Here is a 27905-nt window from a genome sequence, read left to right on the forward strand (position 1 = left end):
TGATCCTAGAATGCCATATATACATCCCCGAAGTGCTCTGGAAACAAAAGTAGGTAAATTCTACAATCGTGTGCTTTAAAAATGATGAAAATCCCAAATACACCTGCAGAGAAAGCAAGATAAATCTGTCAAAAAGCTGCAGTTGCACCAGCTGAGAAGCAATATGCCGGCAGAGTTTCACTGTTCAGTTTTAATGCTATCATCATGGCTTGGCATAAATTTCTCTCTCTCTCTTTCAGCCTCTCTCCATCCATCCATTTTTACCACCATCTTTGTGCCTGTGTTTTAATATTGTCATTGCATGGTACAACTGCTGCATCAATTTCTTTGTAACTGATTTCCCTCATTACTTACTGATTCATGCATCCGTTGTATAGTTTAAAAAAGTCAGCTCTGGTATTTCAACTGACTTTACAGGGTGTGTTAAGTATTTGAAGTTTTACTCATGCTGTCAGAGTTGAAAAACCGAATAGTTTTATGCACAGTGCAAAGAAAACATCTGGAAATATCGACAGTACTGCTTGGTCACCAAGACGACCTTTTTACCAAGGTGAACATCTTCAAAACAATATGTGTTCAGAAGCATTTTGTTCTTCAAAACATGTAGCTTGTTAAGAATTTATTGCGAGAACCAAAAAAGAAAATTTGTAAAATTAGCAGGAATAAGGAACAGGAATTGACACAGTACATTCAAATACATGCAGTTGCACAGATGTAGACTTAAGTGTATACAAGTCTCAAAGTAACAAAAGTAGCATCCAGTGTTTCCAAGGTCCCATTTCATTAGAGGCACTAAGGGTAAGTTGTCCTCAGAAGAGCAGTTTAGTCGTGTAGGATAACTGTCATGGTTTCTTCTTTTCAAGGCAGAAAAATTCCCAGAGTCTCCAGCATTTCAAGTTTGCCAATGTCTCCCTGTCGGCTTGTCTCACTTTTCAAAGGAGTAGATATGTCCTCCTCTCCCTATCTCTCCCTCTCATTCCGTTTGTCTCTCAAAGGACGCTTTGGCCCACAGCCAGCGCAGACCCACCACATAAAGGTCATATGGACTCATTGCTCCCATGTTGAAATGTATTGAACTTAACTCGTGGAGCTCCCCCTAGTATATTTAGAAGATAAAGTTCAGGCCGGATCTCACACCATTAAGCCATGTTGTTTATCAGCACAGAGCAGTCCTATACCCTCCAAAGAATCCAAAGCACCAGATTGAATTTTACATTTGAATTGATTTCCAAAATTTTCTCCTCAGTTTTATGTGTGAGAGTTGAAGAGGTGTGAGAGACTGGCTCAGGTTTCTTTGTTCCCCCAGTCTAACTTCTCACACTTTTCCAACTGTGTGTGGACTTTTGGCTAAGACGTTCACATGTAACAGAGAGGCCGTAATGAGACAGTGTTTGGAGATTGTGTACGGGTGCGTTTGTGCACATGTACACACTCACAAACACATGCACGCATGTGTAAATTTACACTCTTGTGGAGGACTCTCTGTGCTAAAATGGCTGCCATCCAAATGGAATGTCCCTCGGAGGCCTTGGTTCTATAAAGAGACCGGAGGATGACGGGAGGGAGGGAAGGCGAGAGGGATAAAAAGAGAAATGGGGGTAGACAGAGAGGGGGAAAAGCAGTTAGCAATCATGGTTAGAGCTGTTAGCTCTGGTTGTATAGGTCTAGTGAGTGTGGGTGTTCAGGGGTAAGGACTGCATGGTTTATGTCCTGTTTTTGGCTCGGACTGATGTGGAGAGCTGCCAGATTGACTGTTGTCTGATTATGCCAGTCTGGAGAGTCCGCCATTGTAACAGTGATTATACACACATACATACAAAGACACATGAAAGCTGCAACAGACATAGCAGCACATTCATAAAGACAGGCTATAAAAATAAATACAAACCAAGATACAGACAGATATGCATAAAATGTACACCAAAATGCAAATACACACAATGGCAATCAACCAATCGGTCGATCTGTATTGATAAAGAACCTTTCAGAGCAGTTCAATTACAGCTCAGAGTGTTGTACAAGGAAGTAGAAAAGGGACTGACAAAAGTTAGAACGTTCAAAAATGATTTAGAGACGAATGCACACCAGTGTGAATTCAGTAAAATAACACTAACACACCAAAACACAGAAAGTTTTAGCCAATAGGCACTTAGACACTTTGTGGGTACAGCATACACAAGAGATAGTAGGTGACAGACATAATCACAGATGCTTGTTCGCCAGGCTCCCCTCACCTAGCAGCTTGCCTCTTTTATTTGGTGTGCCAAATTGCCAAAGCCATAGAATCTCAGCATAAGACAGACAGTGGAGCTGTGTGTGTGTGCGTGTGTGTGTGTGTGTGTGGTTGGCTAGCTGGCTGGCTGGCTGACTAATGTCTCCGGGAGGCGTTTTGCGGTCGGGTGGGAGCGGAGGGGAGATTCTCTCTCAAGCTTCAAACTCCTGGGCAGAACCACACAGCAAGGATATGCAGCTGATTGATGACACATCACCGACAAGCAATAAAACAGAAGTGGAACGACCCAGTGTGTGTGTGTGTGTGTGTGCGTGTGTGTGTGGCTGTGTCTTACCCCAGTGGTTTGTGTTTGTGAGTGTGTGTTAGAGAGAGAAATTGAGAAGGAGCAGAAGGCAAAACAAAAATACTGTACTGTAACACACTCTAGCTAGCCTGTATGGAACTGTGAAAAGTGTGTGTGTTTGTGCATGTGTGGTGCTGCCAGGCTTACCAGAGGTTCAGAGAAGTCTAGTGGGCTGTTTATAAAATGAATGGTGCCAGATGTTTCCCAATAGCTAGGGATATAGCAAGTCATTTGTAAGCAGAAACAGCTTCAGTCAGTCAACCACAAGCAAATGTTGCAGCTATTGTCTGTGTTAGGACAATAACAGGCCTAAGCAGCAACCTGCTCTCTGATGCCAATTGTTTAGATTAATCATTTGCATGTGTTACACAGTACACTGTCATAGGTGTGCATGTTTATTTTTAATTTGTCATGTATGTTTAAATCCTGAACTATGACCTGAGCCTCATTTTGTTTTTACCCCTATTTCGTTCTCTCTTCTATCTTCTCCTCTTTCCGTTTTTTTTCTCCTCAGGGAGTCCCCGTGCCTCAGCGTCAGCCCTGCACTTCCCTTCCTCCTCTATCATCCAACAGTCCAGCCCGTACTTCACCCACCCCACCATACGCTACCACCACCACCAGGACCCGCTCAAGGAGTTTGTGCAGTTTGTGTGCACCGATGGCACAGGACAGCCCAGCGCACAGGTAAGTGCTTCGTAAGATGACGGGGTGGGACGGTCTGAAGTGCGAAATGACGTAATAGAAGAGAGGATGTTCTGAAGAGGTCAATCTGTTTTTGTAGAAAGTGCAAAATGTAAGAAAGCAAGACGACACAAAAAAAAAAGTCGTCTTCACCTACAGAATGACTCCTCCATCACTTCACGTCTTATTTGTTTCAAACACAGATGCAAAGAAGTCTAGAGACTAGATTAGAGCAGTTTTATAATGTGATGCAATTTCTCCAGGAAAAAGGAACATGGTGTTCACAGGAGGAGGCAGCCAGATGTGCTAAAAAAAACACACACAGTAGGAGATCAATTAGGAAAGAAGGAGCCAAGCCACATTAGTCTTCCATTGCAGGATTTTTTATCTGGTAATTAAAAACACTGAAATTATTACTGATGCTTCTGTATAACCTGCAGAAGCAAACCAGACCATCACTAACTTAGTTTTTTTAAATGCCTGTAAACACCGCCAACCGATGTCCACGGCAAACACTTGCAGCGACATATACTGTATGTCCAGGAACATATTTATCTTTGTCAAAGCTACTTTTACATGTAAAGGACAAGATCAGTTAACTGATAATAAGACGTTCTGTTTTGTTGTCAGGGGGGGGCGCAAAAATCGTCACAACCCAAAAAAGTTCCTCACAGGGGCTTTAAAGTAAAACACTGTAACACATTTCCAAGTGCCAGCGGGTCACTTAGAATAGTAACATAAAAAAAGACATCATGTCTCAGACGAAGCTGCTGTCACTAGTTAACCGTTTTGGATGAGGAGGAAACTGCAGAAGTCGACTGGGGCAACCTTTTTTTTGTCCCGAGGTATCGTGGGGCCTCATTTTACTTCGGTGAAGGGAGCTGCTCCCATGATAACCCCGACAACTCGCTCTACCTGAAAGCTTACAACACTAAAGTGTGGGCACAATATGAAGCAGTATACAGTGTACTTAGGGATATTTCAGAATGATTTTTAACAAACATCCCCCGTGATGCAGGGTGTGGGTAGCACTGTAAACCTCTACTGGAAACTTGGCCTTGTGAGCACCTTTGAAACCTCGTTATTTAGTCCCTTTTCATGTCCTTTTAACCTTTTTTTTTTCTCATTTCTTAACCCAGAAGACAGCTTAATTTGTGAAAATATTCAATCGCTTTGCACATACACTGGCACACACAGACACCCTTTTCTCATGTCTGATGTTTTCCTCCTTTTCCTTCATCACACTGAAAATATTTCTTATGGACAACCCCATGTGTCTTCCTCCCTAGTGTGTTGGCAATTTTCATCACTTTCAACGTTTTATTTAGATTGTTTTCTTTGACTTGACTTTTTTCCTTTTATTTTTTTATTGTGTGTTTGCTGATCTCTCTTGGTCTTGTGTGTGTGCAGTCCTTTGTGTCTGAGCTTGTCTGAGTTTACTTCAGACTTCTTGTTTCGATACTGTTGGCATCTGTCTATATTTAAGTGTCTTACCCCTACATGCAACTGTGAGTGTGTGTGTGTGTGAGAGTGTGTGTGTGTGTGTGTGTGTGTGTGTGTGTGTGTGTGTGTGTGTGTGTGCGCGTGAGAAACCCTGTGCACTGTATATTCTTGGGGTGTGTCCTGCTCACCCTGTCTGTATGGTCCGTCTGCAGCCTAATGGAGGTGGCCAGAGCAAAATGCCGGGCTCCTTCCTGCTGCCCCCGCCACCCCCAGTGGCACGCCCTGTGCCCCTCCCCATGCCCGACTCTAAAATCATCAGCACGCCCACTGACGGCGGACTCAGCTCACCCGCATCTCCGTGTAAGTCACCCCCCCCACTCCCACTCCCCTCCACAAATCCCAATCACGGCCCCAGTCTCCCAACAGATTTTTAACAGAGGCTAATCCGAACCAAACTTAAATTCCAATAGGTTGGTTAGCGTTTAGATGGCAGCTAATCTGTTTTCTGTTCAAAGCAATTCCTAATCAGGTTTGTTAGCTAGAAGAGAAGTAGCCATCATAGAAGTCCCACTTTTTTATGTGCAGTGCGTCCACACTTTGGTGTTTTTTTGTAACCTTGTTACATCGCAAGAAAAAATCACAGGTCTGGGGCTTCTACAATGACTACTGCTGTTGTTTTCCTTAGTTAGTAGATTTTCTACCTTTAGTTACACTCAGCAGCCCCAGGAGATTCACCCCTATGTTATTCATCACCATATGGACTGTACTGTACTGTACATTACCAGTAAGATCCAATTCTGTCAAGGCATAAGCCACGCCTTTGCCAAACCAGAGATCTCCTTTCATTTTCCTCTTGCGTCTCCTGCTCTGAACTCCAACCTTCTTTTCTCTCTTTAAGTCTTCGCAAACCTCCTCAGCCTCTTCACTGCACCTTTTTTCTCTTTCCTCTCTTTTTTCTTTCTCTCTGGTGTTCAGTGTCCTGCAAGCACCACAAGGGGCAGTGTAGTCTCTCTCCCTCCCTTTTTGAAGTGTTTGGTAGTTTGGGGGGAGCAGAGCAGAGCCGGGCCCTGTGCACGTTGCCTCTGTAGCAATCAAGCCTTTGATCAACGCAGACTTTGCATGTCTGTCTGCAACGACGGCAATACAATCTCCCCCTTCTCTCATTTCTTTTTTTGCCTTATTCTTTTCTTTATTGATATATTCACATATCCTCCTTTTCTTTGTTTCTTTTTTTTCCTTTATTTCCTTCTTTCTTCTTTTTAAGGGAACAAAATTAGGGCAGTTGGCGTGGACTCCAAAAAAAACATCATGCCCCACTTTACCCACCCAATCCCCTCGTCACTTTCACACAAATCTCACAACAATTAAAAATTGAGAACAACAAAAAACATGAAAATCACAGTATAACAGGAACAACCCAATCTCTCTAAACATGAATGATAAAAATCTAATCAGAAATGTCTAATTAGTGTGTAACTGGGGGAGCAGGAGAGAGGAGTGTCGTGAGTGAGGCTTAGTCCAAACCCAGACAGGTGCAGTGTGAGAGTCGGGCCACGGGAGAGGCACAACGCGAGGGGGCACCGGACGGAGCAACGGGGGCACTTTCTCCTCCTTTTTGTTTTGACTTTTTCTCCTCTTCCTGTCCTTTCAACCCTTCCTCCCCTTCCCCCTTCCAACTCTCTCAGATTAACGTGTCACTTTATTATTATTTATTTATATGAACATCTATATAAATAAATAATTATACTATTTTCCGTCTCTTTTCTCATTTCAGTGACTGTTATCACTGTATTTTTTTTTTTTTTTACCTCCTCTAATTTTGTCTCTGATTTTTAAGATATCTTAATTACAGTCATAAAAAAACACACACGCACACACACACACACACACATACACACACACACATGCATATGGTACACTCTCACTCTCACTCATGCATCAGTTTCCAGCCCTGTCACTTTCACCCCCACACATTCCCATGATCCTCCCAACCTCAATCAAATCATGCACAGAAAAAAAAAAAAAAGTATTCCTCAGCCGCCATGTTGGAGTCCAGTGAGCACAACTGCCCTAAATTTGATCCTGTGACATCGCAGACTGATGTCACATTGTTTGAGAGATGCTCCTTTTAACCTGTTGAGCATAGATGGAGCATTTGTTACCACTGTGGATTTAAAGACTTCCTTCAATGGTCACCCTATTATTAAGTCCTCGGAGAATCCACAGTGGTTTTCTATGATTACGATGGCTTAAAACTGATGCCAGGGGCTGCTGAGGAGCGTCTGTGACTAACAGTGCAGCCATATTTCGGGGGAAGTGGCTTCTCAATGTAAGCGCTTATCCTTACAAGACTCTACATCCCCTTGTTAACCACAGATTTAGGAGTCATGTGAAGGAAAACAACAATGAGCTGCCCACAAAATCAATAAATCATCAATGTGGCTAATAGGGCATCAGTATCCCTGACCCTTACTTTCTTTAACCAGTTACCCATTCGACAGTGATTTGTAGTTTTAGCCTTATCAGCTTAGTTGTATTTTAAACCATAGAGATAATGCTAATGAGAGCATTAAACTCTCGTATGAGCTGGGTGTGTATGTGTGTGTGTAAAAGCATGTACACACTTGTCTCTCTCTGTTTATAGCATACTCCACGCCAGGCTCCACAGCTCCCAACCGGTTTGTCGGCATCGGAACACGGGACAACTTTCTGAATATCCCCCAGCAGACTCAGGTACCCCGCCAACCTCCCTCATTTACTTAACATCCAGCCATCCACCTCTCCCCCCTTCCCCCTCCTCCTCCCCCTCCTCCTCCCCCTCCTCTGTTTTTATGTCATCTTCTTGTCCCGCCATCAACCCGCTGTAAGTATGACAGAGCTCTGTTACAGCAGGCATCTTCAGGCTTAAAGGGACGAGCATGTCATTCAGAGTGAAGGCCGTGATACAGAGGCAGTACTTAGACAATGCTCTCAATGCACTGCGTGATTCAGCCCATGGTTCCAGTGTTGATCCACACTTTGAATATTTGGACGCTCTGACGGTTGAAGTGACATCTGTAGTCATTCATAACAGTTATCTGTATAATTTTGCTGAATCGAGTCGTTTGGCAAAACAATCCGGACTTGCTCTTTAAGAGCTTTTAAACGCATCGCACAGCCTTCATCAGTGAATCTAAATTATATTTGATGGAGATGAACCTGTCAACACACAGGCTTGGCAGCAAATATATACAGAAGGCGGTTACAAGTACATGTCCATTTAAACCGACTGAACTCCATCCTTAAAACAACACCGTGTGACACGATTAAATAACGCTGGAAAAGTTGGAAAACCTAGCCAGTGGACTTTGTGTTGGGATTGTTTTGATAAACGATTACTAGCTCGGGTATAAACTTTGAGCCCTAATACATTGTTAATCAAGTTAAATCCAGTTTCAAAGCATCTTATTCTGAAAATCCTTTGTGAAAATGTTGAGCTCTTGTGAATTGAAATTGTTCTTTTCCACACCTCTAACACGGCCGTCTTTGAAATCCTTTTATAAGAAATATAATAACGGAGCAGAGGGAGTAAATATGTCATACGGACAAGAAATTACACATCAATTGTTCGCAACTTGCCCACCTACATTGACAAAAAGTGTTGCCCGTGTATCAAGGCCTTGTGTTTCGGTATTGGTTTACAGTGTCTGTACCGCAGAAGTTTCCCCACAGTGAATGTTAGCAGTGCCAGTTAGTTTCAGCTCCAGCAGTGTTGATTTATCTCTGCTCAGACCCACAGTGTGCATTAGTGCAGCGTGTGAGGCCAGTAGTGAACTACATTGTGGTTTCAGCTTTGGCTGCGCTCCGCCACTGGGCTTCAGTGTCTTGGGCCTCCTCCATCACCAACACAACTTTTCTCATTAGGGGCTAACCGCACCTGCCTGCAGCCAACTCTGCTCTCCTGTCCTCCCCACACATGGAAACAATTTGCATTCCTCCTCAGCACTGCTCTGCTCGGCTGCTCTGCTCCCCCACCCCCCCCCCCCCCTAACCTTCCCTCCCCTAATGCATCAGCAGCCCGCCCTCCCTCTCTTTCTCTCTCCCTTGCCCATCCTGCTCCCTCTAGTATTTTCGAGCTCCCCACCTGCACCACTCTTCCACAGATGTAGCCCTGGCACTGAGGGATATGCACACGCAGGCACATACACTTTAACTGCCAAAACTCTCGCCCCTAGTTTTCTCTACTATAAAACAAGAGTTTTTACAACAGTTAAAAAAAAAAAAAACCTTTGTACTGCTTTTGCTTATGAGGCATTTTAAAACAATGTCCTCTTTGAACTTTCTGCCGGGTTTACGGCACACACACAGCGAGAACCTGGGCACTGGTTTCAACCATTCCCAGTTAGCTGAGCCTAGTAGGTCAGTAACAATCCTAGCCAGAGTGAGTAACCGAGGTCTCTGCCTGTCCTGCTGTTCTCTGGCATATGGAGAGGTTCAGACGATGGCCTTGCCAGCCCGCCTCACCGCCTGCTAGCCAACTAGCCAAGACAGAGGAGAGTCTTCCCGCTGCTTTCAGGACAGGGCCTGAGAAAAAAAGCTGGTCTGAGGAGCTCTCTGGTGGTGATACTGCAGCTTTGCAGGAAAAGAGAGAGAAAGAGAAGGAGATAGCGGGACGAGTCTGAAAAGTAGGAGGGACGGGGAGAAAACGGAGGGAAAAAAGAGAGAGAGGGAGTTAGTCGAAGCTCACTGCACTCCACAGTCACGTCCCGGCTGTCTGGTTGCCCGCAGCAACCAGACATGATGTCATAGGCAGTTGAACTTGGACTTGAAGGGGGGTTAGAGAGAGGGGGTCACTTTCCACTGCCAAGGATTACTCTGGGAGAACCAGAGCGAGAGAGAGAGAGAGAGGAGAAGAGAAGCCAGGAGGAGGAGGAGTTATCTACAAACGCTGAGGGATCATGGGTAGGAAGGAGGGAGGCAGAGTTTGTTGAGGATAGATGGAGGTTGAGGAGGGTTAAAACTCTCTCTTGGCTTGCTAGAATGGGGGAACAACACAGAGTTAGCTGTTATAGGTGGGGTGATTCGCAGTTCTTCCGGGCCAAGGCCTGAGGAATGTCAGCGGCAGCCAGAACAGCCGAGCCTGTGCCAAAGCCTCCACTCTGCCCTCTTATCAAACCCAGAAACTGGATCCCCGGAGTAGCTGCCCTCAATAGCTTTACAGTGTAGCCTGAGACCACTCGGGCCTACAGAGCAGAGACGTATTAGGAGGATCGCTTTACCTGTAAACTGGCAGCACATGACAGAGCGGTTACACTCTTGTTTTTGCTCTCTGGAAAGCTATTCAGGCTGGAACAAAAACCACTGCGCTTATGCTGTTTACATCTCCAAAATTACACCGTAGTTCTGACTTAAATCACCAGCGTCAGCGCTTTTTAAACACAGCAAGTAGTGAAGTTGAGGTAGTGACTTTTTCACACTCGACGGGACAGCAAAGCTCACCGAGTGCTGTGAGTGAGTGATAAAAGGAGGAGGTGGCCACCTAGTGGTTGAAGGATTAACTTCACAAGGGGTTCCCAACACCCAGAAAACAAAGTGATGGATACTTTTAAAACCTTATTACTAGGCCTTTGGTCTATAGATACAGTATATACAAAGTATCTCATTATTTACAAGAAGAAAAAAAAGGATTTTTGGAACAATTTTTTGCAGCGTTAACGTTTTTGTTTGTTGTCTGATAAATAACTACGGGACCGCTCAGAGATATCTTGTGATCCTTTGTTGGGGTCCTGACCTATAGGTTGGGAACTGCTGATTTACCCACTGTGTGAGATGTTGTTCTGTGTTCATACTTTATATTCTTTATACTCTGTTTTGTACCCCCCTGTCTTACATCCCTGTATTCATACTAATCCTTTGTGTGTGTGCCTGTTTGTAGCTCATGTTGTTTTTCCTCAATGTTTGAGATTTTTGCACTCACTACAAAGTGCTCCTGAGACTGACGAGAATCAAGATTTCTTTCAAATACTCTGTTTAAATCTGCTGATTTTGTTCTAAAAAATGACACTTTCTTCTTTTTTCCACAGTCCTGGTTCCTCTGACAAGGCCTCTCTGAATCAAGAGCTTAAAAATGTGTGATGGAAATTGGAAAATGTAAAAAAAACAAACACACCAACGTTGATTAAGAACAGACTGCTGACACTAAAAGATCTTTCTCTCTCGCCAACACTATTCAAAGTTGTACTACAGAACCCCCCCCCCCCCCCTGCCCCCGAACCCCAAACCACCCCAAGAGGACTCCCAATCCAACAAGATTCTAACAGGAACGTCGGTCCCCCTTTACGCAGGAGGCTTCAATGAGACTGAGTGGACAGATTCAGAATGCAAGGAGGAGGAAGAGGAAGATGAGGAACTGTCTCACACACCACAAAATGTCAGAATGGAAACACAATATGGAAAACTGACAAATGACCAATTACACATTTGTTCTTTTTTTTTTAATGATATTTTTTTTTTTCATTTTGTCTCCACAATGAAACTCCATGCATTGGCTTAGAGATCCAAAAAAAAAAAAAAAAAAAAAAGTAGTGGTAAGACGGTGAAGGCGGATGTGCAAGTTGAAAGATAGTCACCCAAATAGCACACCTCCATATCTGTGTGTTAATCCGCTCACCTCTCCTCCAGGTGCATATTCCCACCTGATCCCCCACCCCATCTCCACACCACGGTCCAGACGGTAACCACAGCCCCGTACCTGTGTGTCGCCACGCTCTGCCGCTTCACTCACTCAGCCCTGAGCCTTTTTTTTTTTTTTTTTCATTTTTTTTTTTCATTTCTGATTGGCCAATCCTGGTGACACCATCAGATGGTGGTCACCCATATGCACTAAGTGGCTGGTCTTTGTTTACCTGTCAAAGAATCAGGGCGTCCTGCTGTGGGAGAAGTGATAGCCATGAGGCGAGTGTAAGCGAGTGAACACACGACAGACAGTCATAACACTAACTCCACATGTGCTCTTTCGTCCCCTCACCTATGCACTATTAATTTTGAATAAGGGATGAACAGTGTTGCACACCGATGGTCAGATGAGCGATCAGAGAAGTGAGTGGAGGCTGGCTGCCACTGCAGGGATGGGGCTGTGCTAACAGTAGAGTCTGGGTCTTAAAACACACACACACACTCACATACACACACACACACACACACACACACGCACACGCACAGACACACATGCTTGCTTGCAGCCTGTACATACAGACTTTATCTTTCAGAATAGTCTGTAATACAACCAGCACATAATATCATCCTGTTATTAACAATAGACGCGGGGTTTAATTTACAGTAATGCACACGCAGCATCCGCTTCAAATATTAGCTTTTCAGTTTGTTTGTAGGTGTTTTCTTGACATTTCTTCTTTTTTTTGTGCTGGATTTGGTTTTGGTTTAGTGTCACTTGGATTGTTTTAACCTTCTCTTGCATGTCATAACACTTTTTGCTTCAGTTTTTTTCAGTTGTCTGTCAAGTATCAGGCTTAAAACAGAGTTCACCCAAAGAGTAACAGCAGTTTCTCAAATCTCTCAGTTATGGACAGCACAGTAACAACAGCTCATCACATGCCACCCTTGCATTGCTTTACCCTGTGTCCCTTAGTCCCATCACAGGAAAACCCCAGAGGACGACAAACACACACATACACGCGCACAAACGCACATTAGAAATGCACACTTATACCACCTGACATTCAATGATAAAGGGAAGCCTTTATATTTGGTTCTCCAAAATGCCTTTGTTAATGGTTTTTCATTCACTTAAGATTTTTTTTTTTTTTAATTTGAGATTTTTTTTTTTCTATGTAAATGTTCACATTTGAAATTGAGATTGTTTTTTTTCTTTTCATCATGACACAATCCAACAAAAGCCGACCTCACAAAATAACTGGACTGCCTAGCTGTTGGTTCTGTTTTGCAGGGATAGTAAACAGGTCTGAGGCCCTGTTCTCAGCCTCTCTAGTAACATTAGCTCTATGTACTAAAACCATATATCAAGTTTATAACAATATATGAAAGTGCCTCTGTATTCCCTTCATGCAATTAGTAATAAATGACTTCAGGTTCTCTTCCCACATATAAGCTAAAGCTACAGCAAATGGTAGCGTTGGTGCATGTGGAAACCATTGGCCTATGACAGATCTTTATAGAGGACTGCAAACCTTTTTTTTGTAAAGACAGAGAGAGAGAGATCTTATACATATATATTTATGATATATGCTCCTTTTTAACTTTTACTACATGAGCTGGTTGGCAGTCTAGTTATTTTCTGAACTCTCACCTCCCTTTTCACCCCCTCCACAACCCGTTTCAGTAACATCCCCTTACTGTTCCCAGTGAGGATCAAAAACGACACACACCATCGCCGTCTGCAGCACCGCATTTAAAATACCTAGATAAACATGTCAAAAAAATCGACAGTAGGTTTGAAGAAAAAAGTGTTTGTTTTTTGATGGAAAGTATTATTATTGAAAATATGTGTCGATTGAGCCACGTGCAATGCATTGGGTAGATCATTGTGTTTGTCTGTTAGAGATTTTTAAGAAAGCTATGAGAAAAGAGAAAAAAAATGTATTTGTTTCAAGTCTGTAAGCTCCAGGACTCTAAACCAGAGAGCCATGAAAAATCCTAGTCTTTGTAAGTTGGGGGTATTTGTTTTTATTTCCTTTGTCTCTTTTTTAATGTTTTATGTGTAATCAGTTGTTTATAAAAATGTGGGAGGGCTGAAGGATAAAAAAAAAAAAATCTACACAACTTGAGGGAAAAAAGATTCTCTTCTCATCAGATGAAAAGTGGTGCTTTTACACTCTAAAGTACATTCATACTATTGTAAATGAATGGTAATGAACAAAATTAACAGACCATTAAGGAAACAGCATTATTCCTCTCTCTATTTGTATTCTTCTTCTATTTGTATTGAGTGGGGGGAGAGGTTCTTATCCTTAAGGTTGTGACACAAAAGGCATTTCGGTTCAACCTTTAGAAGAAAAAAAGAAGAAAAAAAAAGAACAAACCTATAAGTTAACCCATGCACTGCCTGAAACTCACCAGCAGAAAACCCTCCCAGTTGAACTCATTTGTGTCATAAGTTCCCCCCCAGGTTCTGCAAGAGATGCTTCACATGCAGAACTCTTTTCTTCACATCATCACCCTGATTTGTTTCCCAATCAAAATTCAGACGGTTGTGTTGAGACCCACACGCAATGGAAAGAGTATCAGGTTTAAACCTTGTGTCTCCTGCACGTACAACAGAAAAAAGGGGGAATATTTGCTAAAAAAAGAAAATTGAACAGAAATCTGAAGTCTGAACCATAGATATGAAACAGGCAGCAAGGTGAGCCTCTCCCCTGTTCCACCCCCTCCTCTGTAAATGACTCTTATAGTGCTTGTGCTGTAGTGTATAGTTTCCCAGCAGTTAAAGGTTGTCCCTTAAAAGTGCCTTTTGTTCACAGACTCCATTTTGTAAACCAGATCGCCCCCCCCCCCCCCCCCCTTTTTTTCCGAAACGGCTCGAGGCAGCAGGTTGTCCCCGAGTGCCGCATGGAGGCACAAAAAAAAAAAAAAAAGCAGTCGTCACTTCAGCGCTGGGGGACAACTCTTTTTTCCTCTGCCTTCGAAATGAAACCTTTCCATTGTACCTCCCCTTTATCCTCTCTTCCTTTTCAAAGCTCTATATATATATACATACATATATATATAGTACAAAAGGAAACTGGTGTGAATTAGTTCTTTACTTTTTATCGATAAATGATGATGAAAAAAAAAAACATTTTGAAAAGGCAAAAAAACTTGTTCTCGTTCAGCTCTTGCTTTTTTCTTCCCCTCTGTCTCCACTGTCAGTTTTCTCTTAGACACTGGAGTAGTCTGTAACTGTGTGTCCGTCACTCTCTGTCTATCTCTCTCTCTCTCTCTCTCTCTCTCTCTCTCTCTCTCCTGCCCTCTCCGCTGTTGGGAGGGCGATAAAAAAAATTGCCGAAAAAACTTTTTGTCTGAGCAGAATGCAGTTAGCTCACATGTTATTCTTGTCTGTATGCTTCACATTGTATTACCATACCCATCTTCTTCAGCTTTTTCCATTCAACAGCTAATGTAAGTGAACAAATTACGCTGACGGGCTTTTGGGGGTGTCTTTTGGGTGGGTTTGGAAGGGACGACAGGGGTTTGAAAGAGGTTTACTGAGAAGATTAAACGGGGTCCTGAGGGCTGGATGGACTGCTTTGAGATGTTGGAAAGGTGCTGCTTTGACTAGCATAAGAGTTTGCTCTTTTGTTTCAGCTATTTATTTTTGGCTTTGTTTTATTCCCCCCTTTTGTTTCTTTTCAATTAGGATTTCTTTTTGCTATCAGGGTAAGCTGTCGTCGAGTCGCTCTTTGAGGGCACCTTAGACTGTACATGAAAGCTTCAAGCACCTTATAACCGGACTTGTCCTGCACGAGGCTGGAAGAGGGGTTTTTTGCATTTCCAGGACATATCCCACAATCTTTTAAAGTGAAGTATTATTGTTCATGGTGGGTTTCACACAGTGAAAACCCTCAGCAGTATTAGCCATTTACAACACACCAACCAGATAGATTAAAGCCAGCATGAACCTGATCTCTCGCACACGTGAGGATTCAGGAGAGTCCCTCCATGTTACTCCTCTGGCCACCTCATGCTGGACCGCTCCGCGTTCTTGTTCTGTTGTTTGTTTTGTTCTTTATCTTCTTAAACGTGTATAGTTATCGATGTAATAGGCAGCACCCTAGGCCCCCTGACTCCCAGCTCTTGTACGCCCTCAGTGCAGCACCACTTCTTTGTCAGAACACCCCCAGAGCTCTAGGTGAAATGCATGTGTTAATTACAGTTTCTTTTCCATAAGAAGAAAAACACAGTTTGAGAAGAGCAGCACCTGATTGAATAAAAAGGATGTTCTTGACTGTACCATCTCGCTGTGCCTTGTCTTTCTTTTTATGAGCTGGCGACTATGTGAAGAAAACAAGTCCTGTAATAATCACAAATGTCAATAGATTCAGTATGAACCTGAGTTGAATCCATAGCTGGAGGAGGATGTTACTTTTGTTCCCTTCACTTTTACTTTAGAGCCATCATCAGGTACATCTAAATCTGTTCAGTTCTTCAGCTTATGACCAAAAACAAATGATCTTTACGACTAACATTACATTCCTAGCATCCTCAACTTTACCTCATATTTACTGGTTATTTACAAACATGTGCACGCTAACATGCTAAGCTAAGGTTGTGTACAAGATGAACATTTGCAACTTCTCTACACATGCATCAAATCATCTTTATATCAGGCATATTTTAGCCTGCCTCGGTTTTGTCCTACAGGTCTGCTAGCATTCTGCAGACTCTTTCCTCCATGCTACATGAATGGTATTCTAAAACACAAAGTATTGTAAAGTTCATGAAGCAGTAAAGGGGAAAAATCACAACAGTTTGAGGCAGACTGGTGTTCAATTGGTGGAATAATTTGTAAAGTAGTGGGGTAAAAATAAAACAAGCAATGCATCTTACATTTAATTGAAGGCAAATTGAAATAAGAAAGATCACAATCTGAAGTGAAAATGCTTTTTCAATTGTATTATTTCAACCCAAAATATGTCCTCTTCCTGCTGTGTTTATGTGTTTTAAATACATCCCTGCTAGTTTGTAACATGCTGTCTGTTAAAGACGTCTGTACTCCAGAGTTAGAATTAAACTAGTGTTTCTGTTGAAGAAATTATTAAGACTTGACTCCATACCATAAGACTCAGTTGACTCAGATGGCTTACGTTGATGAAAGTTTATACATCAGATGAATACTCGAGGAGACATGATTCAACTTCACACTTCTGTTCTCGTGTCTTGCTCAATCACATCTGCCGAACTCTTCGAAAGGCATCGCATATATCCTAAAAGACATTATCATTATCAGGGTCACATTGACCCACCTAGACTAAACTGTGACGTCTATTACACTGGAGCAGACAATAAGTCTACCAAACATCCTTGCAGATATCAGGAAGAACAGTTGACACTCTCTAAGCTGTACTTGGTGTTTAGAGAACAGTGAATAAACATAATGACATCTGTACATTATAATCTAAATAACTACAGAAATTCCACCAAAGTTTCCACAAGTATAAAAGCGTTTCTTGGGGTGATGTTGATCATAAGTTTAACCCTTGGTTGTCTAGCAGTTAACTATTCACTCAAAAGACTGATTTAAGTCAACCTTTGGGTGTGAGTAAAAAAGAGCATGAGGACAAAGTCTCATACACTTTAATGTCTGTCTCCTGGCATAGCATGACATCACTGAACAACGATAGCAGTGATACAGCACTTCACTTTTCTTAAAGCAACCGTAACCATGGGCAACCTTAAAGGCAAAGTGAATCATACAACTTCAACTTTCAACTTTATTTGTCCCTGAAGGGCGATCGATTTCGCAGCAAGGCATCACTGGACAGAAAGAAAGACAAAATACATTTAAAAAGCTAACAGGGTCAAATGTAGGAGGCACTGAACGTAGCAGCATTCGATAAACAACAAGGATCTTTGGCTGAGGATCTTAACAGCTTCCATTAGAATAAAGTGCTGAGTCAACATGAAATATTAAACAGGCCATATCAAACAGTTACTCTTTCATATGTATGCAAGTAAAAAAAATATAAATTAAGTCAGCCATAAATCAAATAATAAATACCATCTCACCCTGAGAAAAATAAAGACTATAAAATAAAACTTCACACAAATAATACAGCTCATCTTACACAGGTTATCTAACCTCTTATGTCTCATCAATCAAATGTATCTTTTAAGTAGTAAATTCTGTCAAGAAAATACACTCAACGTGCTTTAACACAGTCTCTTATGATTTATAATTATTTAGATTCAAGGGGATATTTAAACTAGGGTATTTATTAGCTTATATGTTTTATGTAGTTTTTATGGCTTAGACACCAAAATAACTGTGTTTGGTTAAGAGTGTCTCAAAGGAAGAGTTCAAGCTGAAAAGGCTCTTTATCATCAAGAAACAGCAAACAAGCAGGATACCTGAATATACTCTGATGTGCTCACATGACTGCATAATGTGCTAAGTGCTTTAGGGCTTAACTAAGTGCTTTAGGGCGATGGATCCACTCCAGCTTGGTCCGTCTGAACGGCTGCTACATCGTCCTGCTCTGTTGTCTGAAGAAATAAAGAACATTAACTGTCGGTCTCAGGATTCATGCAGCAAGAATAAAGTGAAAGGAAGCATCGTCTACCTGCTCAGGACTGTTATTCTCTTCACCATCAGACTTGTCTTCTTCTTCTCCTTGTGTAGATGTAGACCGGGGTCCACTTGGGGAAGGTGGTGGTGGTGTACCCTGTGAGTTTGGAGGTTTCACAGTAACATGCTTTGGGGACTCGCACACCAACATTACTCAAGGTTGTGGAGGAGACACTTACCTCATTTTGGTCCTCTAAGGAATTATTTGTCTCTTGGACTGGAAGGTTTACAGCAGGATCGAATGGCTGAGCAGCATGGCACGGTAGGGGTCCAGAAGGCTGCTTTCCTCCAGGTGGATGGAGCTCTGGGGCACTTGGGATGGAGGTACTGTGGACAATTTTTTAAAGAGTGATATTATGCCTTGTTCAACTACTCAGACATTTTCTAAATGGCCATATTGGGAAAGTCATAGGGGATGGTGGTGGTGGTGATTACATTGAAAGGTGTTCTGAATAGTTTCCCCTCTTCTTCAGTATAAATGAGGGGAGCAAAAAGACACATGTAATGTAGAACTATTGGATTGGATTGCATTCGATAACACAGGGGGTCATAATGTTATGTCTGGTGGGTGTATACGAAGCTTGAATGGTTTCAAAGATAATTTTTGCTTTTTTTTATCAACATCATTTTTAGTAACATGTTCAGACTTCAGAGCTAAGATAATAAACACAACCAGGACTGCTGTGTTGCATCTAAGTATCAATACACTTTTCGATGTAAAATACAAACATTTTTTAAAAAACATTTAGGCTAAAAATGTCATTGTAGCACCAGATCCTTTTGACAGAAAATACGGCTGATATAACTATGACCAATGACCACATAATTACAATTGCATGAAAATAACAGAGGTACAGGTACCATACATTACAGACTTAAACACAATTGTATCCTGACTGAAATTTAGCATGCTTGTCGTTTCCTATTCCTCTTTCCATTTCTCAATCCTTAAAAAATAAAACTGCGCAGGACAGAGATGGAGCAGCAGACAGAGATGGAGCAGCAGACAGAGATGGAGCAGTAGACAGCGATGGAGCAGCAGACAGAGATGGAGCAGCAGACAGAGATGGAGCAGTAGACAGAGATGGAGCAGCAGACAGAGATGGAGCAGTAGAGGATGAATGAGGATGAATGTCTTCTGACGTGAGTCACGTCAGACCCCTCTCCCCCTCTGACCCCACCTCCACACAATGAGCCAGCAATATTGCTATCAGGCAATCCTAAAGCACCAATAATTAAATAAGTTTTTCTGCTTATACTAGACTACCGTTTTACATTCCCTAACAAAACACTAAATAGCTTCTTAAGTAAAAAAAAACAAAAAAAAAAAACTTTCATATTAAGTAGCCTGCTATTCTTTAATCATATGAAAATCATTGTATTTATAATAACGTAGTATTAGGCTGGATAAAGATTATTCGTGTGTTGATGAGTCATACACAGCCTACTATCCTGACTTACTCCACAGACCGTCTTATGAAGCAGTGAGGTTCAAAGATAAGACCATAAGACCCAGGCCTTTAACCCGGTAACCAGAGACCATAAAAATGACGTTGGGTTGAAAATATTTTTCACTTGCACAGTTAAAGATAAGACAATAGCACGAAATGATGTCAAGATGACATTTATTGAATTTTTTGTTCTAAAATGTAGTAGGCCTATCTGCCACAAAAATGTTGTTGAAAACTAAAGCACAGTCGAGAAAGACAATGATGTTGGTTTACATTTGAGGCAGGATGGAGCTTATAGACAGTCTATGAGCTTAACATTAAATTAAATTAAATGTATTTTAAATAATTAGGAATGAAAAAAATAAAACCCCACAGGGACCTATGATCCTCAAAGCCTTAAAAACCTGTGTGTGTGTGTGTGTGTGTACACCCTTTTTCTTGTTGTTCTGTTTGATTTTGTTGGTGTTTCATTCTTTGTGCTTCTTCTGTGTAATATTCATGAACGATAAGGAAAGCTTTGAATAAAAAAAAAAGAGTCTGTGCTTATTAAAAACCTGGTGCCGTGTCTGAAAAGATTAATTACGGGGAACAGTAAGAATTTATTATTTATTTTTACAAGCAGTATAATGTAATTAAATGTCAACAAACAAAATACTGTGGCATTGTAATGGATATTTTGGAATTCAGATTTGTTTAATTAAAAAAGTAAAAAAAAAAAATAAAAATAAAAAACGCTTTATTTTGAAGGAGCCTGTCATAAAGAACCGAGGTCCAACATCCTGATGACGCATTTCCGGCTTGAATTTTTTTGTAAACAGAAGAAGCCAACGTTCAAGCAGACACAAACAACCCGGTTGTTACGGTTGTGACCTGCAGCCCAGCAGTGGTCGTTTATTCGTCAAGCGAGAGACGACCACTGCTCCTTTAAAAAAATATGTTTTTTTTAATGTGTTTTTTTTAAAGATATGTAAACTCTTGACGTCATGACTTCAAACTATCCGCTGACGTCGAGCGACCTCGTTCACACCTGTTAGCTTGTTAGCTTAACTTCAGCTGACAAAAGTGTCCGGTCAACCTCTCTCATCGATGGGGAACTGCCTGTTTTCACAAGGGGCGGATGACCTGTCGCTGCTGAACGAGTCTGAGGGGGGCAGTCTACCCGGAGAGCCCCCCCCTCCTCCTCCTCCTCCTCCTCCCCCCCCGTACCAGGTGAGCTTCTGGGGCTCAGGTAAAATGCACCCCGGGGATTCAAGAGCTTTGCACTTTTGTTTTGTTTTTAAAAAGTATTTATTTACTAAATTAAGTGTTCTGTTTTGTGAAAGAGGGGCAGATATTACAAGATTAGTCTTCTTTCTGCTCCTTATCAATCAAAATTTTAGATTTTATGTTTGTTTGTTTTTCTTAACTTTATTGTTTCTTTGAATTAAATAAAATTGACAAATAAATAAATAAATAATAATAAAATAATTTACCACAGAGTCCTTCAATCAGTGAGTATTTTTCCTGCCTGTAAGCACATTGTTAACTCTCAAATTAAATAGAAATAAAAGTGATGTTATTTAGGATTGGAGTAATTTCCGTCAATTGTGTTGTTACCTTTTAAACACTGAATCTTTCTTAATTGCAACATACAGTATTACAACTGTATGGGAAAACTACCATTGGCACATGAGCTATGGTTGACTTGTTAGTCACTTTGTGTTGTACGTTCAGAAACATGGAATGAACTGTTATCATCCTGCAGACTTCAAATAATAATCCTCAATTTTCTATAGCTCCCATTCATAAAAAAAAACAAGTTATTTTGAGACACTATAAGAAAGGAGCAGGTCTACACAGTTCTCTTTGTTATATGATTTACGGAGAACCAACATTAATCCACCATAAGCAAAGCTCTTTGCAACATTTCGCAAATACCAGCTGGAAGGATAAACCTCCTAAATAAACAGGCAGAAACGTTGAGCAGAACCAGACTCGTGTTAAACAGCCATCCGCTGCAGAAAGAACACAATTACTGCCACCCAAACTGTGCATTTATATCATCCATAACTACTTGTTTTACGGACTTTATCCTATTTCATAACAAAACAAGTTCTGATCAAAACCAAGGTGAGCCTCGTAAATCAGGTATTAGTTAGGCTGCAATTGAAACATATCTGACGCCACCTCTAATCCTCTGCCTCGCGTTCCCTCCATCTTGTTTCAGGAGCGCACTCTGTCAGCTCCCGTGTACCATCCCAACCCAGGTGAGAGTCGTCTGGCTTGCCAGCTTACAGAGGAGGAACAGATTCGCATTGCTCAGCGGATCGGTCTTATCCAGCACCTCCCCAGAGGCATCTTCAACCCAGGCTCCGACCCATCCAACAAGAAAGTGAAAGAGTGAGTCTAAACTTACTTTTGTATTCTTTATTTCACATTTGTTCTCTTTGTTGGGAATACGCGTGTTGTTTAGATGACTGACAAGGCTGTCGTCTTAGAATCCAGGTTAACAGGGAGCAGTGGGTCATGCCATCTTCAGTTAATGAGGTTCTCATTGACTAGAATTATTTAGGTTTCATTTGACCTAAAAGTTATCAGAAACGCTCTAAACAAATACACAGCCCTTATCTGAGTGCAACCAAAGGCTTATTAGTAAGTTAGTCAGGAGGGATGTTCATGATAAGCCGACTATTCGGTTAAACAACGTCACTATCACTAGCAGTCAACGTAAGTACTTGTTGGTTAAACTAATTATTAATATTTTTCATGCTGGCCCACAATGCCAAACTGTAACACAGCAACCTGCCACTAGTCGGGGCTGTAGGCATAGACTGTCTGGAGGCCAAGTTGATGGGCCTTCTCCTCTGGCTCTACTGCCTGAATGTGAACAAGCACAGTGAAGGTAGTACAGCACACTGGAGGAGCTGTGCTGCAGCATCCTGAGCAAAACAAAGGGGAGATAAAGTTGTATGTGGGCTGTGTCGGATTCAACTGGCATGCATAATGTTAACCACATTTAGCACAGGCATGTGGACATTAGCCTGTAAGGAGGACAGAAGGCTGTCAGTGCTGACACTGCTAACATTAGCCATACAAACTAATTTGACATGGTTCATCTGCTGGCTTAATCTTAATTAAAGCGTGCTCAATTTTGACCTTTTTTCAGAGTATTTTCATTCAGACTAGTCGGTAAGTCTGAGTTTAAATTTCTGTTTCAAGAAGTTTTTCAAGTGGGAACATCCCTACTTTCCAGTCCCTAAGACATGAAGCATTTTGGAATAAATGAACCGTGTTCCCAATAAGAAAAAGGACAACAGTAAGTGATCATTTTTTTAATGGATTTGTGTTTCTCTCTGCTCAAGGTGTGTGATCTGCATGATGGATTTTGAGTACAGTGATCCCATTCGATTCTTGCCCTGCCTTCACATTTACCACGTGGACTGCATCGATCCCTGGCTGATGCGCTCTTTCACCTGCCCTTCCTGCATGGAGCCAGTGGATGCTGCCCTGCTGTCCTCGTATGAAACCAACTAGCCTCCTGCCTACAAGTAAAACTGTCCTCACCGTTCAAACTGGTAGCCAAAGTGTGTGGTGTTATGCCGATGTTTGGAGGGTCTTGAGGAGGCAGTAAGATGTTGAAATCATTGCCCTTAATGGTGCGTTGGTTAAGTCTGATTTGCACCTCTTTCTGCTTTGTAAACTCTTAGCCTTTTACGATAGGGTAACGTGCCAAATCAAGATCCATGAAGGATATGGAAAGCTATACACGTAGCAAAAATATTACTGCAAAGTAATATCACTTTTCTATGACAGAATGTCTGTTTTTTTTTTTTTTTTTAATGGTAATGTCATCAATGAAATTTACTCTCCCCATTCAGACGTAATGTGCAATATGTTAATTCAATGGAGATAATGCAGGAAATGTGTTTTGGTCAGAAAGTCGGTCAAATCATGAAAAAAGGTAACTCGTGAACACATGGCCTTAACTGTCTAAAGCAAGTGTGTCTTGACTGATATGCAATCCTAAAAAAAACACAGAAAACACAACAAGTGATATTAATGAACCCGGTTTCTTTGAGCAAATAGTCCATGATGATCATTTGTCTACAGCATCGTGACATAGAGTGGTGTTTTTTCAATTTTATGGAGATATTTGAAGTTCAATCAATGTGATGAAGTGTGTTCCTTTGAAGCTGCTTTTATTGAGGTGGATCTGTTTTTTTTTTTGTTTTTTTGCCTTTCCACAAAATATGAATCCTCTGTTTGAGGTTGCGCTCTCTGTTTTTAAAACCGGTGTGTCCTTTTATTACTGTTTACCGTCAGTGAGATTTTCAAAGACAAATTATGCTGTGCAATCCCTCCGTAAAGCACCTTGGGATAACTCTCCTCTGGCACTCTGTAGCTCGAGGGTTTTTATAGATGAATGTGAATCATGATATTTGTATGTGTGTGATGTTTTTTTTTTTTGTTTTTTTTTGGGAGGGGGTGGGGGTAGTCTTCTTGGGGAGATGGTAGACGATTACAGCATGTTGAGATAACAGAGAGAATGAATCTGTCAGCTGTAACCCATGTTGAAGTTACCGCTCATGCTCCAGTCTGTGCTGATGACTTCTTACAGCGATTGGATCGATTTCCAGAGCTCCTGGATCTGGTCAAACACAACGCTTTTATCTGTTTTTTGGATGTGTATTGATGTTTGATTCTAAAGAAAGCTTCAGCAGCAGAAAGGCTTGTATCCTGAATGTAGAGCGTTGTTTCAGCTTTTCTAACATTTGTAGAATCAGACATTACTCAGGCTGCTGTGCCTTTTTGAAGGTTGGGGTTAGTCAATTCTTGTGAAGTACAATCATTTCTGATGCTTTTCTTTCAGTGGTCCTCTAGAGGGAGACAGATACCAGCACTGTTCTGATACGTGTCACTATTAAAAATAGGCCAATCAGGATGAGGCCAGATGTGGCTCTCTGGCTGCTGTTAACAGTCACATTCATTAAAAATGTGTTTCCACCTTTGCACCAGTTCTAGGACAAATCATGAAACCACAATAAAAGTGGAAACAAATATTTACACAAGTTCTCCTGTGTTTTATGTTCTTTTCTTCTGGTTTAATCATAATCCAAAATTTGATAAAAAGGCTGTTGTGAAGGTATTCCAGGTAACGACATGTACAAGGTGTGTTCATTTTACTCACGTACAGTATTATAGGAAACACGGAAAATGGACAAATGCTTTTATTTAAAGATCAGTCTTTAGTCTTTACTAGTTTTGATGTGATGTGTTTTTGGAGTTACACATTGGCAGTGTGAGTGGCTGTGATTTAATATGAACTATTGTTCAGACTGTTTTAGAGTCAAAAGAGGTGATAAGTGTCATCTTTAGACTTTACCTTTGTGACTGTACCAACAGTCCAACACTCTTAGACTTTAATTTGACCATAAATGTAAAAGAAAGGCAGGAAGTCATTACATTTGAGAAGCTGGAACCACAACTGACAAACAAATGTAGTGATTGAAGAAGCTCCAAAACCAACAATTAGTCAAAAAAAAGAAATGACAGTGTAGTCATAAACATCAGATTTGATCATATTTGTCTAATCTACAGAGGCACTGCTTGTCAACAGTGGCCAAAAAAACCTCCCTAAGAGGGCCCCACCTGACAGCACTCGGTCTCATTGTGCTGCTGAGTGCTGAGTGCTCATCATGTAATAAATACAAATTTAAGATATTAGTCCATACTCAAAAATGCAGCAATCATCTAGACCGGGTTAGTCTGATGAAGGAGGGTAAAAAATATGATGTTCTAGAAAATGTGTTCATTATTTGTGCAAATGGAGAGTGGGGGTGAGGGCTCTTAACCATTGTTTGACCAGGAAACATGAGTAGACCCCGGGCCAGATGAACAGCAGGGACACGGTTTAGGTGCCAAAACATCAGCGCAAATGTCAACCAGCTGGACGCTGAACATCGGCTGTGTCCTGCCACATTACAAGTAAACAGCCTGCATGAGCAGCGCCAACACTCACACTTCACAAAAGAACAACTTCAATCAAGATCTTCATAAAAAGGTGATTTATTTACAGAACACGACACGAATACTCCAAAGCACACTAGATAACAGTGTAAGATTACAATCATCACAAAGCTTCCGTTCATACACAATATAAAGAGGTTCTCATACAATTAGAAAAATAGACGCACTAATATCTTATTTACAGACTGGAAAATCTTCCAAGATTTCAACCAGGTCTGGGTTTTCAATAGTTTTACAGTACAAAAGCAAATAGTTCATAAAACCTTAACAGAAGCAGGTCAATTCATAGCATTACTTTTTATTATTGTCTCTAAAATGCATAGATTCCCATACTGACTGTGGCCAGAGCCACAAAAAGTCCCAGGACCATGGTGAACAGTGGGCTGGCTTTGATCAAAGTGTTTGAGATCTGCAGCGTGTTCACTGCTGTGGATTTAGTTGAATAATTCTGCTGAGCGTTTTCAGAGATATTCACCATCTTCTGCAAATCATCAAAGACCTGTAGACAAACAAGCAGAACATCAGTCAGAAAAGCCAGACGACAGGTTTATTATTAGACGTGTATCCGCCCTGAAAGTGCCGTCAATCTGTTAAAGTTTCAGCATCATCATACCTGAATATTAAGCTCAAAAGCTCTGACCGCCTCCTCTAGCACACCGTTCCTCTCCTCCTCCGTCAGCGCCACGCTGTTCATCCTGCTGCGGTACAGCTGTTTGAAGAGGTTGGGGCTGGACACGCCGGGGAAGGCAAAGAATGACAGGCCGTCGCTGCTCTTCAGCCCCAGAGACTTCTGGGCGATGCGACCAAGGACCTGCCCTCCAGAGAGGTCACCGAGGTACCGGGTGTAAGCATGGGCAATCAGAAACTCAGGGTTTTCTCTACCAAGCTGAAGAAAAGAAGCATGCAGAGTGTTATTCCAGTACCAAACAGCAAGAGAAAACTGTGTGTGTAAAACATGTATGACACATATCAACATACCTGTCTGATTCTGTGGCAGTATCTTTTAGTGGCTGCAGGGACAACTATTTTCTCTCTCCAGTTTTGGCCGTAGAAAAACTCCAGGTCTTTGGCAAGGGTCTTCAGTCTGGCCAGTTCGGCGGGGAAGTAAATGGGTGCAACCCCGGGGTGGTTTGAGTTCCTGTCCATTTCTTCCTCCAAGGCCTGGTAGACCTCGTACAGCGAGCACAAGAGGACCTGAAGAGGAGAAGAGGCGGTTAGGAGCCAATATCCAAACCATACTACTATAAAGGTATGAGAGATTGGAAAATCAAATGTCTTTGTTACCTTGAACTGTGGCAGGGTGACCTTTCCTCTCTGAAAGCTCAGCATCAGCTCTGTGTTTTCTGCCCTCTCGTGACAGTCCTTTGTCACCTGTTTGATTTGCTCTGACAGATCCCTGCAAAAAGAGAACATCATTATAAAAACATCGCCAACTAAAACAGGTGCTTCTAAACAAGAGCATAGGGTAAAAAAAATACATATATGGACACATAAGAACAGTAGGCTTCATAGTTTAGAAAACATGTTAAATAAATACCATGTGTGATATACTGAACCTTTAGATGTTTATCTTATTGGGCCACTGATAAAACTAAGTTAGCACATTTTGTACTAGAAACCTCCTTTGGGATGCTGATACAGATATGATCTTTACAACTCTAATTACAACTTTGTAAGTGAAGTTTTTTTCTATGAAATTTGAGCATGAATATTTGATTTTTTGTAAATATTTTTGGGGCATTTTACATGTATTAGATAAGACAGCTGAAGAGAGATAAATGACATAATGGCATGCATCAAATGGTTCCTGACCTGGAGTCAAACCAGCAATCAGCATTTCTAAGACTGTAGCCCCTGCACATGGGGCGCCTGCTTTACCAACTGAGCTTAACAAGTGCCCCGGTGTGTGAGCCTTCAATGGAGAACTGCGCTTGCTGTTGAAATGTGGGTGCGTTTGAAAGAAGGATTTGGAAATAACAATAAATCACAGTGTCTCATTCTCACCTGTCCGTCATCTGTACTGCTGATATCTTCTTCTCTGACTCCATTGTAGCACTAGAAAACATTTAGAAAAAATGAGATTTTTTTAAAGTAAAAAAAAAATAATCCATCTTCAAAAACATGACAACTAACAGACTTTTAGAATTTAGGACTAATGTAAGAAAGTGGTGTTACCATTTAAAGTTTAAATAAACATGATAAAGTTTTACTCACCAGTAAGGAAAAGGATCTTGCAGGTTTGTTAGTTTGGTTTTTATCCTCAGTGATTCCCTGTTCCGCTCTGGATGTGCAGTAGAGTTTATCTGTCTGCCAGCAGTCTTGTGCTCCTTTTATACAGGCCTCCTCTGTCTCCTCCCCTCCAGCAGAAGAGAAACAGGAACCTAACGTGACCTCAGATAAACATGATATGGCAACTTCACGTGGGCCTGAGAGTTATCATGATTCAGCGACTTTGAGAGAAGTTTGACT

General features: G+C 41.5%; 3 protein-coding genes across 8 annotated transcripts in view; 2 read left to right on the forward strand and 1 right to left on the reverse strand.

Annotated features, from left to right (window-relative positions):
* LOC109994379 (nuclear factor 1 X-type) overlaps positions 1-15644 on the forward strand; it is a gene marked incomplete in the record, with an annotated part of 107552 nt that extends 91908 nt beyond the window's left edge. For 4 of the 6 annotated variants that reach the window (XM_065958330.1, XM_065958335.1, XM_065958339.1 and 1 more), the window contains 4 exon segments: positions 3091-3260; positions 4913-5060; positions 7345-7433; positions 10763-15644. In XM_065958330.1, the coding sequence (XP_065814402.1) occupies positions 3091-3260; positions 4913-5060; positions 7345-7433; positions 10763-10777 (422 nt within the window). 6 annotated transcript variants of the gene reach the window in all.
* A 4595-nt stretch (positions 15645-20239) lies between these two features.
* rnf11a (ring finger protein 11a) lies at positions 20240-24478 on the forward strand. The gene is made up of 3 exons (XM_020647667.3): positions 20240-20639; positions 21637-21809; positions 22772-24478. Exons 1-3 carry the CDS (start codon positions 20517-20519, stop codon positions 22941-22943), a joined length of 468 nt encoding a protein of 155 aa, XP_020503323.2. The 5' UTR covers positions 20240-20516; the 3' UTR covers positions 22944-24478.
* A 981-nt stretch (positions 24479-25459) lies between these two features.
* Positions 25460-27835, reverse strand: LOC109994364 (heme oxygenase). Its single transcript, XM_020647669.3, has 6 exons — positions 27651-27835; positions 27441-27491; positions 26721-26832; positions 26415-26630; positions 26050-26322; positions 25460-25935 (listed from the first exon to the last, which is right to left on the reverse strand). The coding sequence occupies exons 2-6, from the start codon at positions 27482-27484 to the stop codon at positions 25747-25749; spliced, it is 834 nt and encodes a 277-aa protein (XP_020503325.1). The 5' UTR covers positions 27485-27491; positions 27651-27835; the 3' UTR covers positions 25460-25746.
* Between the last annotated feature and the right edge of the window lie 70 nt (positions 27836-27905).

Source organism: Labrus bergylta, chromosome 1, assembly GCF_963930695.1.
Source record: "Labrus bergylta chromosome 1, fLabBer1.1, whole genome shotgun sequence".
Classification (NCBI taxonomy): Eukaryota; Metazoa; Chordata; class Actinopteri; order Labriformes; family Labridae; genus Labrus; species Labrus bergylta.